Consider the following 12909-nt stretch of genomic DNA (forward strand, 5'->3'; position numbering starts at 1 on the left):
TATCCCCGAGTGCACCCTGTTTCTGCTCCTCCCTCTTCAGTACCCCTCTGGTCCTGGGAGACAGTGGGCAGGAGGAGACAGTGAACCACCCTGAGATATTTTGATGAAGGGTAGTAAATCAATCAATCAACCAACCAACCAACCAACCAGTCAGTCAGTCAGTCAGTCAATCAAATAAATAAATGGTTTGGGAGCCCTTGACTCCCCACCAGCCTGACCAGCCTCTCCCTTCTTCTGCACTTGTTCTTCACTCTTCAATCCTGCAGCTTCTCCTGCCTCTGCCTCTCGTCTTCCGGCTGATACAGGTTCCTCTGTATCCACTGACCCCTTCTCTCTCTCTCTTTTTTTATAATATTTTATTAGGATTTTCACAAAATAGGACAAACAAAAAAAGAAAAAACAATACCAGATAAAATACAAAAGAAAAGATAACAACAGTTAAAAAACAATTTCATCTTTCAAAACATACCTTGCATTAGCTTATTTCTTGGACTTCCCCACACCTCCCCCCTTTGTATTCCTGTTCGATTGTTTATTCAGCAAATCCTTTCCCTCTTTACCTTTATCTTAATTTTTGTCATAATATTCCGGCCTTACCTTTCCCTCTGTATAACATTCCAATTTTTCCCTAATATTTCAACCCTTATTGCTATAAACCCCTTAATTTCAATCCAACATCATTCCATCATTCATTAATTTTACATTGTTTCTGTAAATAATATTTAAATTTCTTCCAATCTTCTTCCACCATCTCTTCTCCCTGGTCTCGGATTCTGCCGGTCATTTCCGATAATTCCATATATTCCAGAGTGGGTAGTTCTTGTGTCTTCCAAAACTTTGCAATGAGTATTCTTGCTGCTGTTGTTGCATACATAAAAAAAGTTCTGTCTTTCTTTAACACCAATTGGCCACCATGCCCAGGAGAAAGGTCTCTGGTTTCTTCTGGAAAGTATATTTAAATACCTTTTTCATTTCATTATAGATCATCTCCCAGAAAGCCTTAATCCTTGGGCACGTCCACCAAAGGTGAAAAAATGTGCCTTCAGTTTCTTTACATTTCCAACATTTATTATTGGGCAAATGATAGATTTTTGCTAGCGTGACTGGTGTCATGTACCACCTGTATATCATTTTCATAATATTCTCTCTTAACCACTGACCCCTTCTCCCAAGTCAGTCTCCAACCCTGCTTTTCCCGCTGCCCCACTCATCAGTTTCCACCCACCACTCCCCAGTGTCCTGACGTGGATCAAAGTGATCCGCTTGAAATCTTCGTGGGTCCAGAGATATGGCACCAGGTGATTCTGGATGTTACTTAAAATGGCAAGCAGGATCTTCCGAGGGGACTAAAGATTTCCTTGGCGTCAGTCAGGCAAGCGTGCCAAAGCATTCCTTGCCTGGCTTTTGTTCTGTCCTAGGCACGGAGGTGCTGTTCTTAGCTCTGTTTCTAGCTGGAAACTCCAGGCAACGGGGAAGTCCCTGCATTTTAGCACTGCCCGCCCGTTGGGATTAGCAACGCTAGTATTCAGAGGCTTGTCGGCTGACAAAACGAGAGGTGGAGGGGACAGATTTGGCTCGGGGAGCTGGACGGGAAAGAGCATGGCTTCCGGGGACAGAGGGTTCCCCTCAGCAGGTGGAAGGCGCAGATCTGATAAAATAGCTCAGTGCCTGGAAACTGTTCACGCCACAAGCTGGTGATAACTCTAGGAACAGCAAAACCTGTGCTCCTGGAACAGGATGTGTAGAAATGTGCAGGGAACTGATAAGTTGTGGGGACGACGACTGGTGGTGTGGAGGTTGCTAAGCCTGGCTGCCGTCTGTCAGAACCAACGGAGGTGCACCAAACCACAAATTAATGGGTCTCATTCAAGTCAAGTAGTTTATCGCTGCTGCTGCTGCTATTATATTTATTACCTGCCCTTCACCATTTAAGGTCCCAGGGTGGGTAAGGTAAGGTAAAGGTACCCCTGCCCGTACGGGCCAGTCGTGTCCGACTCTAGGGTTGTGCGCCCATCTCACTTAAGAGGCCGAGGGCCAGCGCTGTCTGAAGACACTTCCGGGTCACGTGGCCAGCGTGACAAGCTGCATCTGGCGAGCCAGCACCAGCGCAGCACACGGAAATGCCGTTTACCTTCCCGCTAGTAAGCGGTCCCTATTTATCTACTTGCACCCAGGGGTGCTTTCGAACTGCTAGGTTGGCAGGCGCTGGGACCGAACAGCGGGAGCTCATCCCGCCGTGGGGATTCGAACCGCCGACCATACGATCAGCAAGTCCTAGGCGCTGAGGTTTTACCCAGGGTGGGTAACAGCATCAAAACAGCATTAAAAGCCATTTTAAACTGGATGTGATGGTAGAAACAGTGGGATATAAGTTGCTTCATAGGCATGGGAAGGGGGCTAAAGAATAGTAAAACTGTCGAGTTGGAAGGGACCCTGAGGATGATCTGGTCCAACCCTCTGCAGTTCAGGAATATGCAGCTGTCCCATAGGGGGACTGAACCTGCAACCTTGGTGTTATCAGCACCGCGCTCTAAGCAACTGAGCTATTCAGGCCTTACGCTTCATGTTAGCAATTTACATGTATCCCCATGTATATAATTTGCTGGTGTGTCTAGCTCTCCCTGAGATGGTTGACCCGGGTTGGGGTGGTGCCAGTTCAGATGACAGGCAAAGGAATCGCAAGATGGAATTGAATGTCAGCCGGCCGGAATAAAACCCTCCGTGTGGAAAACCAGCTTGTTGGGAGCCAGACATAGAACCCTTCTCCCTGATGTGCTCGTGTTCTGTTTAAGGGGATATTGTTTTCTATGGAGGAGCATTCTGTCGCCTGATGGAAGCTATGAAAGGAAAGAAGGCTTCTTTGAGGAAAGAAGGCTTGCCCAAATGAGAAGAACAGAACGGAGCACAAACTCTGGCAAAACCAATGGAATGGCAACTGGGAAAGCGAGAGGCAGAAGAGAGTTGGCGTAAATGGCCGGCTCTCGCAGTGGAGAGAAAAGTATTCTCCCAAGAATCTGCACTTGGGAGTTAACTTATTCATAAATGATGTGGCGTTAGGGCTGAGCAGTGGAGTTAACAAGTCTGAGGATGACACCAAATGGTCTCAGTGGCCTGTCCTTCCGTGATATCAATAGATTAATTCTATCTAATCTAGGAGACTTCAATTGTGGGTTTTAACAAGCCACTCTTCTCCCTATCTCCTGCAGTTGATGACAGCTTCTCGATAACTTGGGACCAAGCCTGAGCAGGTCTTAACTTCTGAGTTGTAATGCAAAATGGCAGCCCTGAAGCCCTGTCTCACCAGCTTCTCAGCCTAGACAAGGCGGAAGACTTTCAGATGCACAAAACCATCTGACAGAAAGCCTGTCTCAGCCCAGCAGGATTAGATGAGGCGGTGTCTCCTGATTAAAAGTTGTTTGGCATGATGATGCAAGTGGGTTTCCTGTGTAGGAGTGAGAGTGGGAGCATAACTGGATCACAGGAGCCCAGAAATCTCATTATCTCAGCAAAAATAGCAGGGCCAGATTCCTTTATTACGTCAAGGTGGACATTTGAGGAGTATTGATGGTGCTGGAACTTTGCTTCTTGAAGCTTTCCTGGTCTCTCCCCTATCCTCTTTGCCTCTGTAAGAAAATTTAGCTGTAGACTAGTGCTGGTGGCTTGCAGCTCATGGAGCAGACTGGTGCTTTGATGGTGTGCCAGTTCCAACCCACAGAAATCTAGCAGGAGGACATATTATGTTTCCCCGGGTTGCAATAGCTAGATTATTATGGATGTGTGTACCTTGCAGTCACAAACAGGTTTAGCTTTCACTCTAACCAGAATGATTTGTTGTATAGCTATGCTTTCTGTTACGTTTTTTTGGCAGAATAGGAGTCCTGGTGTCTGTAAAAAATGATAGATGGGGTTAGCATAGCCAGATCTTTTCTTTTTTAAAGAACAACAGTGCAATTCAGCAGCAAAAAAAAGCTAATTCTATTCTAGGCTGCATCAACAGAAGTATAGTGTCCAGATCAAGAGAAGTAATAGTACCACTCTATTCTGCCTTGGTCAGACCACACCTAGAGTACTGTGTCCAATTATGGGCACCACAGTTTAAGAAGGATGTTGACAAGCTGGAAGGTGTGCAGAGGATGGTCAAGGGTCTGGAAACCAAGCCTTATGAGGAACAGTTGAAGGAGCTGGGTATATTTAGCTTGGGAAAGAGGAGATTGAGAGGAGATATGATCAGATATCTCAGGGGCTGTCATGTGGAAGAGGAACAAGCTTGTTTTCTCTAGCTCCAGGAGAAGAAGAAGAAGAAGAAGAAGAAGAAGAAGAAGAAGAAGAGGAGTTTGGATTTGATATCCCGCCTTTCACTCCCCTTCAGGAGTCTCAAAGCCTTCTAACATTCTCCTTTCCCTTCCTCCCCCACAACAAACACTCTGTGAGGTGAGTGGGGCTGAGAGAAGTGTGACTGGCCCAAGGTCACCCAGCAGCTGCATGTGGAGGAGCGGAGACGCAAACCCGGTTACCCAGATTACGTGACTACTGCTCTTAACCATTACACCACACTGGCTCTCGGAGGGAGGATCTGAACCAGTGGCTTCAAGTTACAAGAAAGGAGATTCCGACTAAACGTCAGGAAGAACTTTCTGACAGTGAGTGCTGTTCGACAGTGGAACACTCTCCCACGAGAGGTGGTGGACTCTCCTTCCTTGGAGGTTTTTAAGCAGAGCTTGGATGGCCATCTGTCATGGATGGCTTAGATGACGCGTGGGGGACCCTTCTGACTCTACAATTCTACGATTGTATGTCTAACTTACCCAATGATTGGGGACGGGTGTTTGCTGTGACGAGATTGGGGTGTATTCCTGCTGTTGCTATAAAATACTGTTTCATGCATAAAACATGCTTGAAGCAAGGAGGGACGCCTATTCCCGAGTGAAAAGGGTTGTTTTCCAGGCCTGAGATGCATCGTTCCAAGAAGGAGCTCATCAAGGTCCTAGAAACAATGATTGAGACTTTCAAGGATCTAAAAATACCCCACCCACCCAGTTTTGAAATGCCAGCCCTCTTGAGTCGAGAGAGCAAGTGCGCAGAAGTCTGGGTGCTGGGCTGAATACCTCGCAGGTCAGCGTTCCCTTGTGTCTGCTCACAATGGGAAGAGGAATGAGACCAGCTTCAAGATGCAGTTGTCTAGACATGCAGTCACCTTCTACAGTTAAATGTCATGGCGGTGCCTTGTTAAAGTTTAAATGAGACCCACAAAATCCAAACTGTAGTAAACAAAAGGCCATAGCTGAGCTCTCACCTCTCATGGATGACGGTGGTTGTTGAAGTGTGTTTATATCTTACATTTTGTCTTTGTGAAATGAGTTGACTGGCTGAAGGGAGGCCTCTGGTTCAGCGTGCCTGCATGGCCTCCATTCTGTACTAGGAGATCAGAATGGGAGCTAGCTTGCATGTTCAGGATGCAGTTCTGCATTTCAAGTTGAAATACTGCTTTGGGCCTTGCATGGTCATTTCCAAAGGAGCAGGGGTTGAATTGAGTGTGTCACTGAGCCTATACTATTGTTTGCCTGATTAAATATATCTTTCTTTCTTTTTTTAAAATCATTTTTATTAAGTTTTACACTAAGAACAACACACAAACACAAAACAGCAGAAAACACAAACAAGAAAAACAAAAACAAAAACAATTTTTATCCTCATTATATTCTTGGCATTAACTTATTTCATCGACCTCCCCAGACCTTCCTTCCCTGTATTCCCAATCTTATATTCTATCAGCAAATTCCTTCCCTCTGTCTTAATTTAATTTTATCATGATTTTACTATCTCAATATAACTTACTCTTCTTATATCTTAAAATATTAAGTCTTTTAATTTTTAAACTTTTTACTAATAACCTTTTACATTCAATCTGATGTCATACTAGCATTCATTAATCTTATAATATTTCTGTAAATAATCTTTAAACTTCCTCCAATCTTCTTCCACCGTCTCTTCTCCCTGGTCTCTGATTCTGCTGGTCATTTCAGCCAGTTCCATATAGTCCATTACTTTCATCTGCCATTCTTCCAGAGTGGGTAGCTCTTGTGTCTTCCAATACTGTGCGATGAGTATTCTTGCTGCAGTTGTGGCATACATAAAAAAGGTCCTATCCTTCTTTTGCACCTGTTGGCCGACCATGCCCAGGAGAAAGGCCTCTGGTTTCTTCGGGAAGGTGTATTTAAACACTTTTTTCAGTTCATTATAGATCATCTCCCAGAGATTAAATATATCTTTCTAACTTGCAAGGAAGAGCCTCTGTTTGTGCGTTTTGGAGTGGAAGCCAGGACACCAATGTGCTGCTTTTCCGTATGTAGGCATTTTGTGTGTATGTGTTTGGAGAGGAGTATTCAACTATGTGAGCTATCAGCTGCTGCCTGAAATGACTTAGCAGTCTGGCCGTTTGACCACTTTTGTTTCTGCTGTAAGCCGCTTTGGCTTCTGTCTGAATAAATATTTTGCAATAAGCAACAAGCCTCAGGGAGAACAAGACCGTGGGACATCATCTGCTCATTGCAATCAGTCACCAGAGGCACAGACAGAAGTTTTAGCTCCCACCCACCCACCAGTTATTACAGCCTAAATAAGTTGCATTAATTAGGCGTGAGCTTGGGGTTTTTAGTTTTTCTTTAAGCCACCCTATAAGGCTTCAGGATGGGGTAGGCTACAATTGCGAACAAGCCCATGAAGGTTGCATCCAGGGATGCTTTAAATAAGCTGCCGTAAACTCAGCCCTGCAAGTCCGTCAGCAGATCTGTTGCACGCTGCCTCTCCCTTCTTGCACAGGAGGAAAAGGGGGCCTGATATGTTTTGGGCGTTCAGTGGTCCGGAGCTGGGATTCCATACCGCACTCCCTGCAGGCATGGACTCTCGTGAACCGGGGCCCCATTGTTGACCTCGCTAATAGATTTAATTGGCCGAGCGTCTCAAAGCGGAGCGCCTGCTTGTTGTTACATTTCCCTCGATGTGCTTTGAGAGTTCTGGCACCGGCGTATTTATGTTCCGTTCATTTCCAACGCAGGCCCTTTGCCGCTGCCAGCCTATTAATTTCTAAACTGCCTGCAGCTACAGATCGCGATGGGTGGCAGGGCTTTGCGGTTGCAGCACCAAACAGCTGGACTAAGCGACCTGTTCCATTGAAACAAAACCCATGCGGCCTCTGGTTTCTCGAGGAGCCCTTAATCCTTTCTCTTAAGACCTGTCAGCACAAGAGAGCAGTTGTTTTAAGCTCCCTGCTGCCTACCGCTGCACGTCATCTGCCCGGCCGAGCTCAAAGTATCTGAGGGCTGGCGTCCGGGGTCACAGTCGTAGCGCCCTGGGCTCTAACTTGGCCTGATAAGGGCACGTGGGACCCCTTGCATGAGTGGGGCGTTCCCTCTCTGTTCAGACGTGATTCTGCCGAAGACTGTAAATCGAGACGTTATGTAAGCAGTGTATCTTGGAATGCGGTTGCTTTTTTGAAATTCCATTCATTAATGGGTTTTTAATTGAAGGAATATGTATCTGTGGAAGCAGGTTATAGCTGCAGTCGGTTTGTCACCGGATACCGGGTCTTTGAGCACATGAAAGAGGAATTCTCTCACTAGCTCTAAAGCTGCATAACCTAAAGCCCGAGGCACCTTATGCAAATCTAACAACAACAATACCATGTGAAGGGCACACAGGAAGGAATAAAAATTCGGAAAAGTTCCCCACCTGCCATTCATATGAAATACATAAATAAATGTGTGTGTTGTGGGTACGGTAGAATTTATACACTGCTTTTGACAGGCGAGCGCTGTTGCCCCAACCTGCAGACAGAGGGATTGAGGAGGGACTTGGTTCATGGGATGCCATTTTATTATGCATGCTTCTTCTATGCTATGATAATTTTTATACAGTGGAACCTTGGTTCTCGAACGCCTTGGTACTCAAACATTTCGGCTCCCGAATGCTGAAGAAAGTGTTCCAGTTTCCAAACGTTTTTTGGAAGCCGAACGTCCGATGTGGCTGTCAGCCATTGTTTCCGGGGTGCCTGCGCCAATTGGAAGCCGTGCCTTGGTTTTCGAACATTTCGGAAGTCAAACGGACTTCCGGATTATGTTCGAGAATCAAGGTACCACTGTAATGTCTTCTTGGTTTTAAAGTGTTGATTTCATAGATGCTTTCTTATAAATATTTTATATTAATTTAGGTAAACCACTCAGTGATCTTTTTATTGTTATTAAGTGGTCTGCAGGTCATAGAACTGTAGAGTTGGAAGGCGCCCTTGCATTTCAGGAATCATTTGCCCAACGTGGGGCTAGAACCGATGACCCTGAGATTAAGAGTCTCATGCTCCACCTACTCAGCTTTCCCAGCTACTCCTATTTATCGTCATGGATGCTTTAGTTGAGGTTCCTACATTGCCGGGGGTTGGACGAGACAGCCCTCGGGGTCCCCCCGCTCACTCTACGATTCTACGATTCCAAATAAATAGCAGAGGAGGCAAGATTTGAACTGGGAGTTTCCTGGCTCACAGCTCAGCCCTGGTGATATACTATCCCTCAATTTGGAGACATGTGATCTGAACAAAGAACAAGAACCTAATAATTTCCCTGCTGGACCAGACCAAAAGTCCACCTACTATAACATCCATGCCCCTTTCAGAAGCCGGTTTTCAAATAGATGAACTTGCTGCCCCTGGTACTGAGTTTTCTTTGTTTCCCTTGATAGGCAAGAATGCATCTTCACCATTGACCCGTCAACCGCCAGGGACCTTGATGACGCTTTGTCTTGCAAGCCGCTTCCAGATGGTAAGATGCGTTTCCTATGTCGCTTTAGTGTCTGTGCGCATGGATGTCCGTTTATAGCCGCTGCTGTGTGTCTTCAAACATGTAGCTCATCAGGGGCGTTAAGAATTTGAACAGGGCTCTACGTGGATGAACGTTAATCGTGTTCACACCCCAGCAGCCCTGCATAATTAATAATAATAATAATTATTATTATTATTATTATTATTATTATTATTATTATTATTATTTATACCCCGCCCATCTGGCTGGGTTTCCCCAGCCACTCTAGGCGGCTTCCAACAGAACACTAAAATACAATAACCTAATAAACATTAAAAGCTTCCCTAAACAGGGCTGCCTTCAGATGTCTTCTAAAACTTTGTGAGAGCCATTAGTGGTCAGAGTGGACAGTCCAAGGTTAGCTTGACTATTGAGCTGATTCATTATTAGGAAGCCTCAAGTGTACAGGCAACTCTCAATTTACGTGGGGGTTACACTCCAAGTCTGTTTACATGAAATTGTGTATATTTGAAACACCATTGGAAAAGCCTGGAAACACCCTCTGGCAACCCTAGAAAAAAACAGCAGCAGTTGTTGTTGTTTAGTTGTTTAGTCGTGTCCGACTCTTCATGACCCCCTGGGGCCCTCCTGCCTTCCACTGCCTCCCGCAGTTGGGTCAAACTCATGCTGGTAGCTTCGAGAACACTGTTCCACCATCTCGTCCTCTGTCGTCCCCTTCTCCTTGTGCCCTCCATCTTTCCCAGCATCAGGGTCTTTTCCAGGGAGTCTTCTCTTCTCATGAGGTGGCCAAAGTATTGGAGCCTCAGCTCCAGGATCTGTCCTTCCAGTGGGCACTCAGGGCTGATTTCCTTCAGAATGGAGAGGTTGGATCTTCTTGCTGTCCATGGGGCTCTCAAGAGTCTCCTCCAGCACCATAATTCAGAAGCATCAATTATGGTGCTGGAGGAGACTACCAGATGCCAAACCCCACCACAATCGCTCAAATTCCAACTTGCCACAGCCCTCAATGGTCAGTGCAATTGCTCCTGGGATTTCCCTTGCAAAGGCTTGTGGGATTGCTAGGTGTTGTTTCTGTGCCTGTTTGCCCTTTCTGGGCTCTCTTTAGGGCTGTTTTTGCCATTTTTACAGTCACTTCCAGGTTTGAAGTGATGCGTGCATGTGCGGTTGTACGTCAACTGGATGCACGTCCGTTAGGAGTTGCCTGTATATCATAGAATCATAGAGTTGGAAGAGACCACAAGGGCCATCGAGTTCAACCCCCTGCCAAGCAGGAAACACCATCAGAGCACTCCTGACATATGGTTGTCAAGCCTCTGCTGAAAGACCTCCAAAGAAGGGGACTCCACCACACTCCTTGGCAGCAAATTCCACTGTCGAACAGCTCTTACTGTCAGGAAGTTCTTCCTAATGTTTAGGTGGAATCGTCTTTCTTGTAGTTTGGATCCATTGCTCCGTGTCCGCTTCTCTGGAGCAGCAGAAAACAACCTTCCTCCCTCCTCTATGTGACATCCTTTTATATATTTGAACATGGCTATCGTATCCCCCCTTAACCTCCTCTTCTCCAGGCTAAACATGCCCAGCTCCCTTAGCCGTTCCTCATAAGGCATCGTTTCCAGGCCTTTGACCATTTTGGTTGCCCTCCTCTGGACACGTTCCAGTTTGTCAGTGTCTCATTGCCTCCCATCTCCTCTTTGTTCAGTATGTGCTTTGTATGCAAAAGGTTCCCTGATGCAATTTCTGGCGTCCCTAAGGAGGACGGGGAAAGACTCCTGCCAGAAAGCCTGGGTCCGGCTGCCACTCTGTGTTCCCCAACCCGTTGCCCTCCAGATGTTTCGGTCCACAGCCCCAACCAGCAACTTTGTGATGGGAGTTGTAGCCCAAAACATCTGGAGCGGGCATTGGGTTGGGGAAGGCTGCTATAGACAGTGAAATGCCAGGCAGACCAGTGATCTGACGTGGTGTGAGGTTACCTGCCTGTGAACTGGAGCTTGATTTCAAGTAGGTGCTGCTGGAATGGCAGGGAAGCAGCTGGAAAAGCTCTCTCCTTCTTTTCCACTTGGGCTGAGTCACTTTCCAGTGATGGGAACTTCTTGAAATGAGGTAAGCAGTGACTGTGTTGTTAATAAACTAAAATGGGAAGCCGTCATGTTTGCCTCGCCGCCTCTGCATTGTTACAAAGCATTAATGAAGGTTGCTGGCCTTTTATTTTAGTAAATAAAACCTGTGGCTGCAGAGGCAGATGGAACGAAGCCTTTCTGTGTCCGGGAGATGGAAGAGATGAGGCAGTGGGGTCTCCTAGATGCTCAGCTCCATTGTGCATTTGTAAGAATTCAGACGCTTAGAAAGTTGAGGCAGTTTTAATCTGTTTTAGTATTTTATTTATAAATTTATTTATTTGGTTTTTCAAATTAAAGTTCTACAATCGCACATCCAACATACATCATAAAAGCAAGATTGCAAAGAATTTCCTGAAATTCCCTTCTCCTCTTTGTGGGTCCTATTCTTAGTCCTTTCCTCCTGCATGTTTTATCATAATCCAAATCTTTTACATTTCCATTATATCCAAACTCACCATTAAACTACAAGTGCTATTCCAATCCTACTAATGATTTTAACTGTTTACAATGATTTTTAAAATAAATTATAAATTTCCCCCCATTCCTTATTAACCTTTCCATGTTTTAAAGTAGGGTTGTGAATTTTTCTTGATTTTACTGCTTTATGTTTTGTAAACCGCTTTAAGGGTTGTTGTTGTTGTTTTACAATCAAGCAGTGTACAAATTTAAATAAATAAATCAAGCAAGCAAGGCAAGGTGTTCCCACTGCTAACCTGCTCTGAAATTGTTCTGAGCTTTAACATGCCAATGGCAAACTCGGCTGGTAGCATTGCAGCAGCTGGCGCAGCCCTTTTGGCAAAAGGGCCGGATAACAGGATGCAGCCGTGATGGGGGTGGAATTGAATATGGAGGGGAGAGAAACCCACAGAGGTACCGCAAGTGACGTCTGAATTCCTGGGATGGTTGATTCAGTGCTGCAAGATGGCCAGGGCAGTGGCAGCTTCCTTGGCCTGCGTCTTGTCGTTAGAAAATGAGTGCTGGCAGTACATTACGGAGATTGGAAACAGGTCTCTGCATCTGCGTAGTTAGGAATTGGTCTTGAATGACAGCTCGCCACATGCCCTCTCCCGAATAATGCTTGCTGCATTGTGTAGCTCCTACTGGTGAATATTTCTGTGATGTTTAATTTAAAAGGCTGCTTGCCCACATATTTCTGCATGTTGCACCCAGCTTGCCAAAGTGATCAGGTTGTATCTGAGCAAAATCTCAGGCTGCGAGCTTAATTCAATTGAGGGAGACAGGTCCTCATGCTGTTGCTGGACAGTCATTCATTCATTTGGAGGAATGTCTTGGGAGGCTGCCGTGAAAGGCCAATTCACCATTTAGCCCTGGAATGGTGTTGGTTCTGGTTACCAGTGTTAATACTGGGTTTCACTTTCCATCCTTGAAACCTGGAAAAGCTGGGACTGGAATCTGTGACAACTTAGATCAGAGGTTTTCAACCTTTTTGAGAGTCCACAGCTCCCTTGACCAACTACCTTCTTTCGGCGGCACCCCTGTGGGGCTCAGGAGCCCAGTTAGGTCCCCCCCTTGCCTCCAGAGCTGGCAGCCCCTCACCCTCTTTTGAACACCTTCCCTTGTGGAGTGTTCCCTCAGCCTCCTCTCTTTGAGAATCCTCTGGGTAGGCACTGCTGCCACCCCTGGTCTCTGAACTCCCTGCTCCCCCGCTGCCCCAAGCAGAGGTGTACTGATGCTGAAACAGTGTGCTTATTTCTTATTTCTTTTCTCCTTTTTAAAGGTATTTTTTATTAGGGGTTTCAACATAACAATTTATCAAAAATACATCATCCACATTTCCCCCCATTCCCCCCCCTAAAAAAGAAAAAACCCACCCTCCCACCCCTCCCTGAGACTTCCCTCAGGTCCTCTCTCTGGTTTCTCCGCACATGTTATTCTCTTCATGTTATAAAAATGTAAAGATCCTCAATTTGTCTATCTGTATGTTACCAATAAAGAATCTGTGAGTGTTTATTCAAAACCTGCCA

General features: G+C 45.8%; 1 protein-coding gene across 5 annotated transcripts in view; it reads left to right on the forward strand.

Moving 5' to 3' along the window:
* The window catches only part of DIS3L2 (DIS3 like 3'-5' exoribonuclease 2), a 213082-nt gene that overhangs the window by 114193 nt on the left and 85980 nt on the right, over positions 1–12909 (forward strand). For all 5 annotated transcript variants that reach the window (XM_083441955.1, XM_083441959.1, XM_083441956.1 and 2 more), the window contains one exon: positions 8728–8807. In XM_083441955.1, coding sequence (XP_083298081.1) covers positions 8728–8807 — 80 coding nt within the window. The remainder of the gene's footprint in view (positions 1–8727; positions 8808–12909) is intronic.

This window comes from Podarcis tiliguerta, assembly GCF_965153285.1.
Source record: "Podarcis tiliguerta genome assembly, chromosome: 5".
In the NCBI taxonomy this organism is placed as follows: Eukaryota; Metazoa; Chordata; class Lepidosauria; order Squamata; family Lacertidae; genus Podarcis; species Podarcis tiliguerta.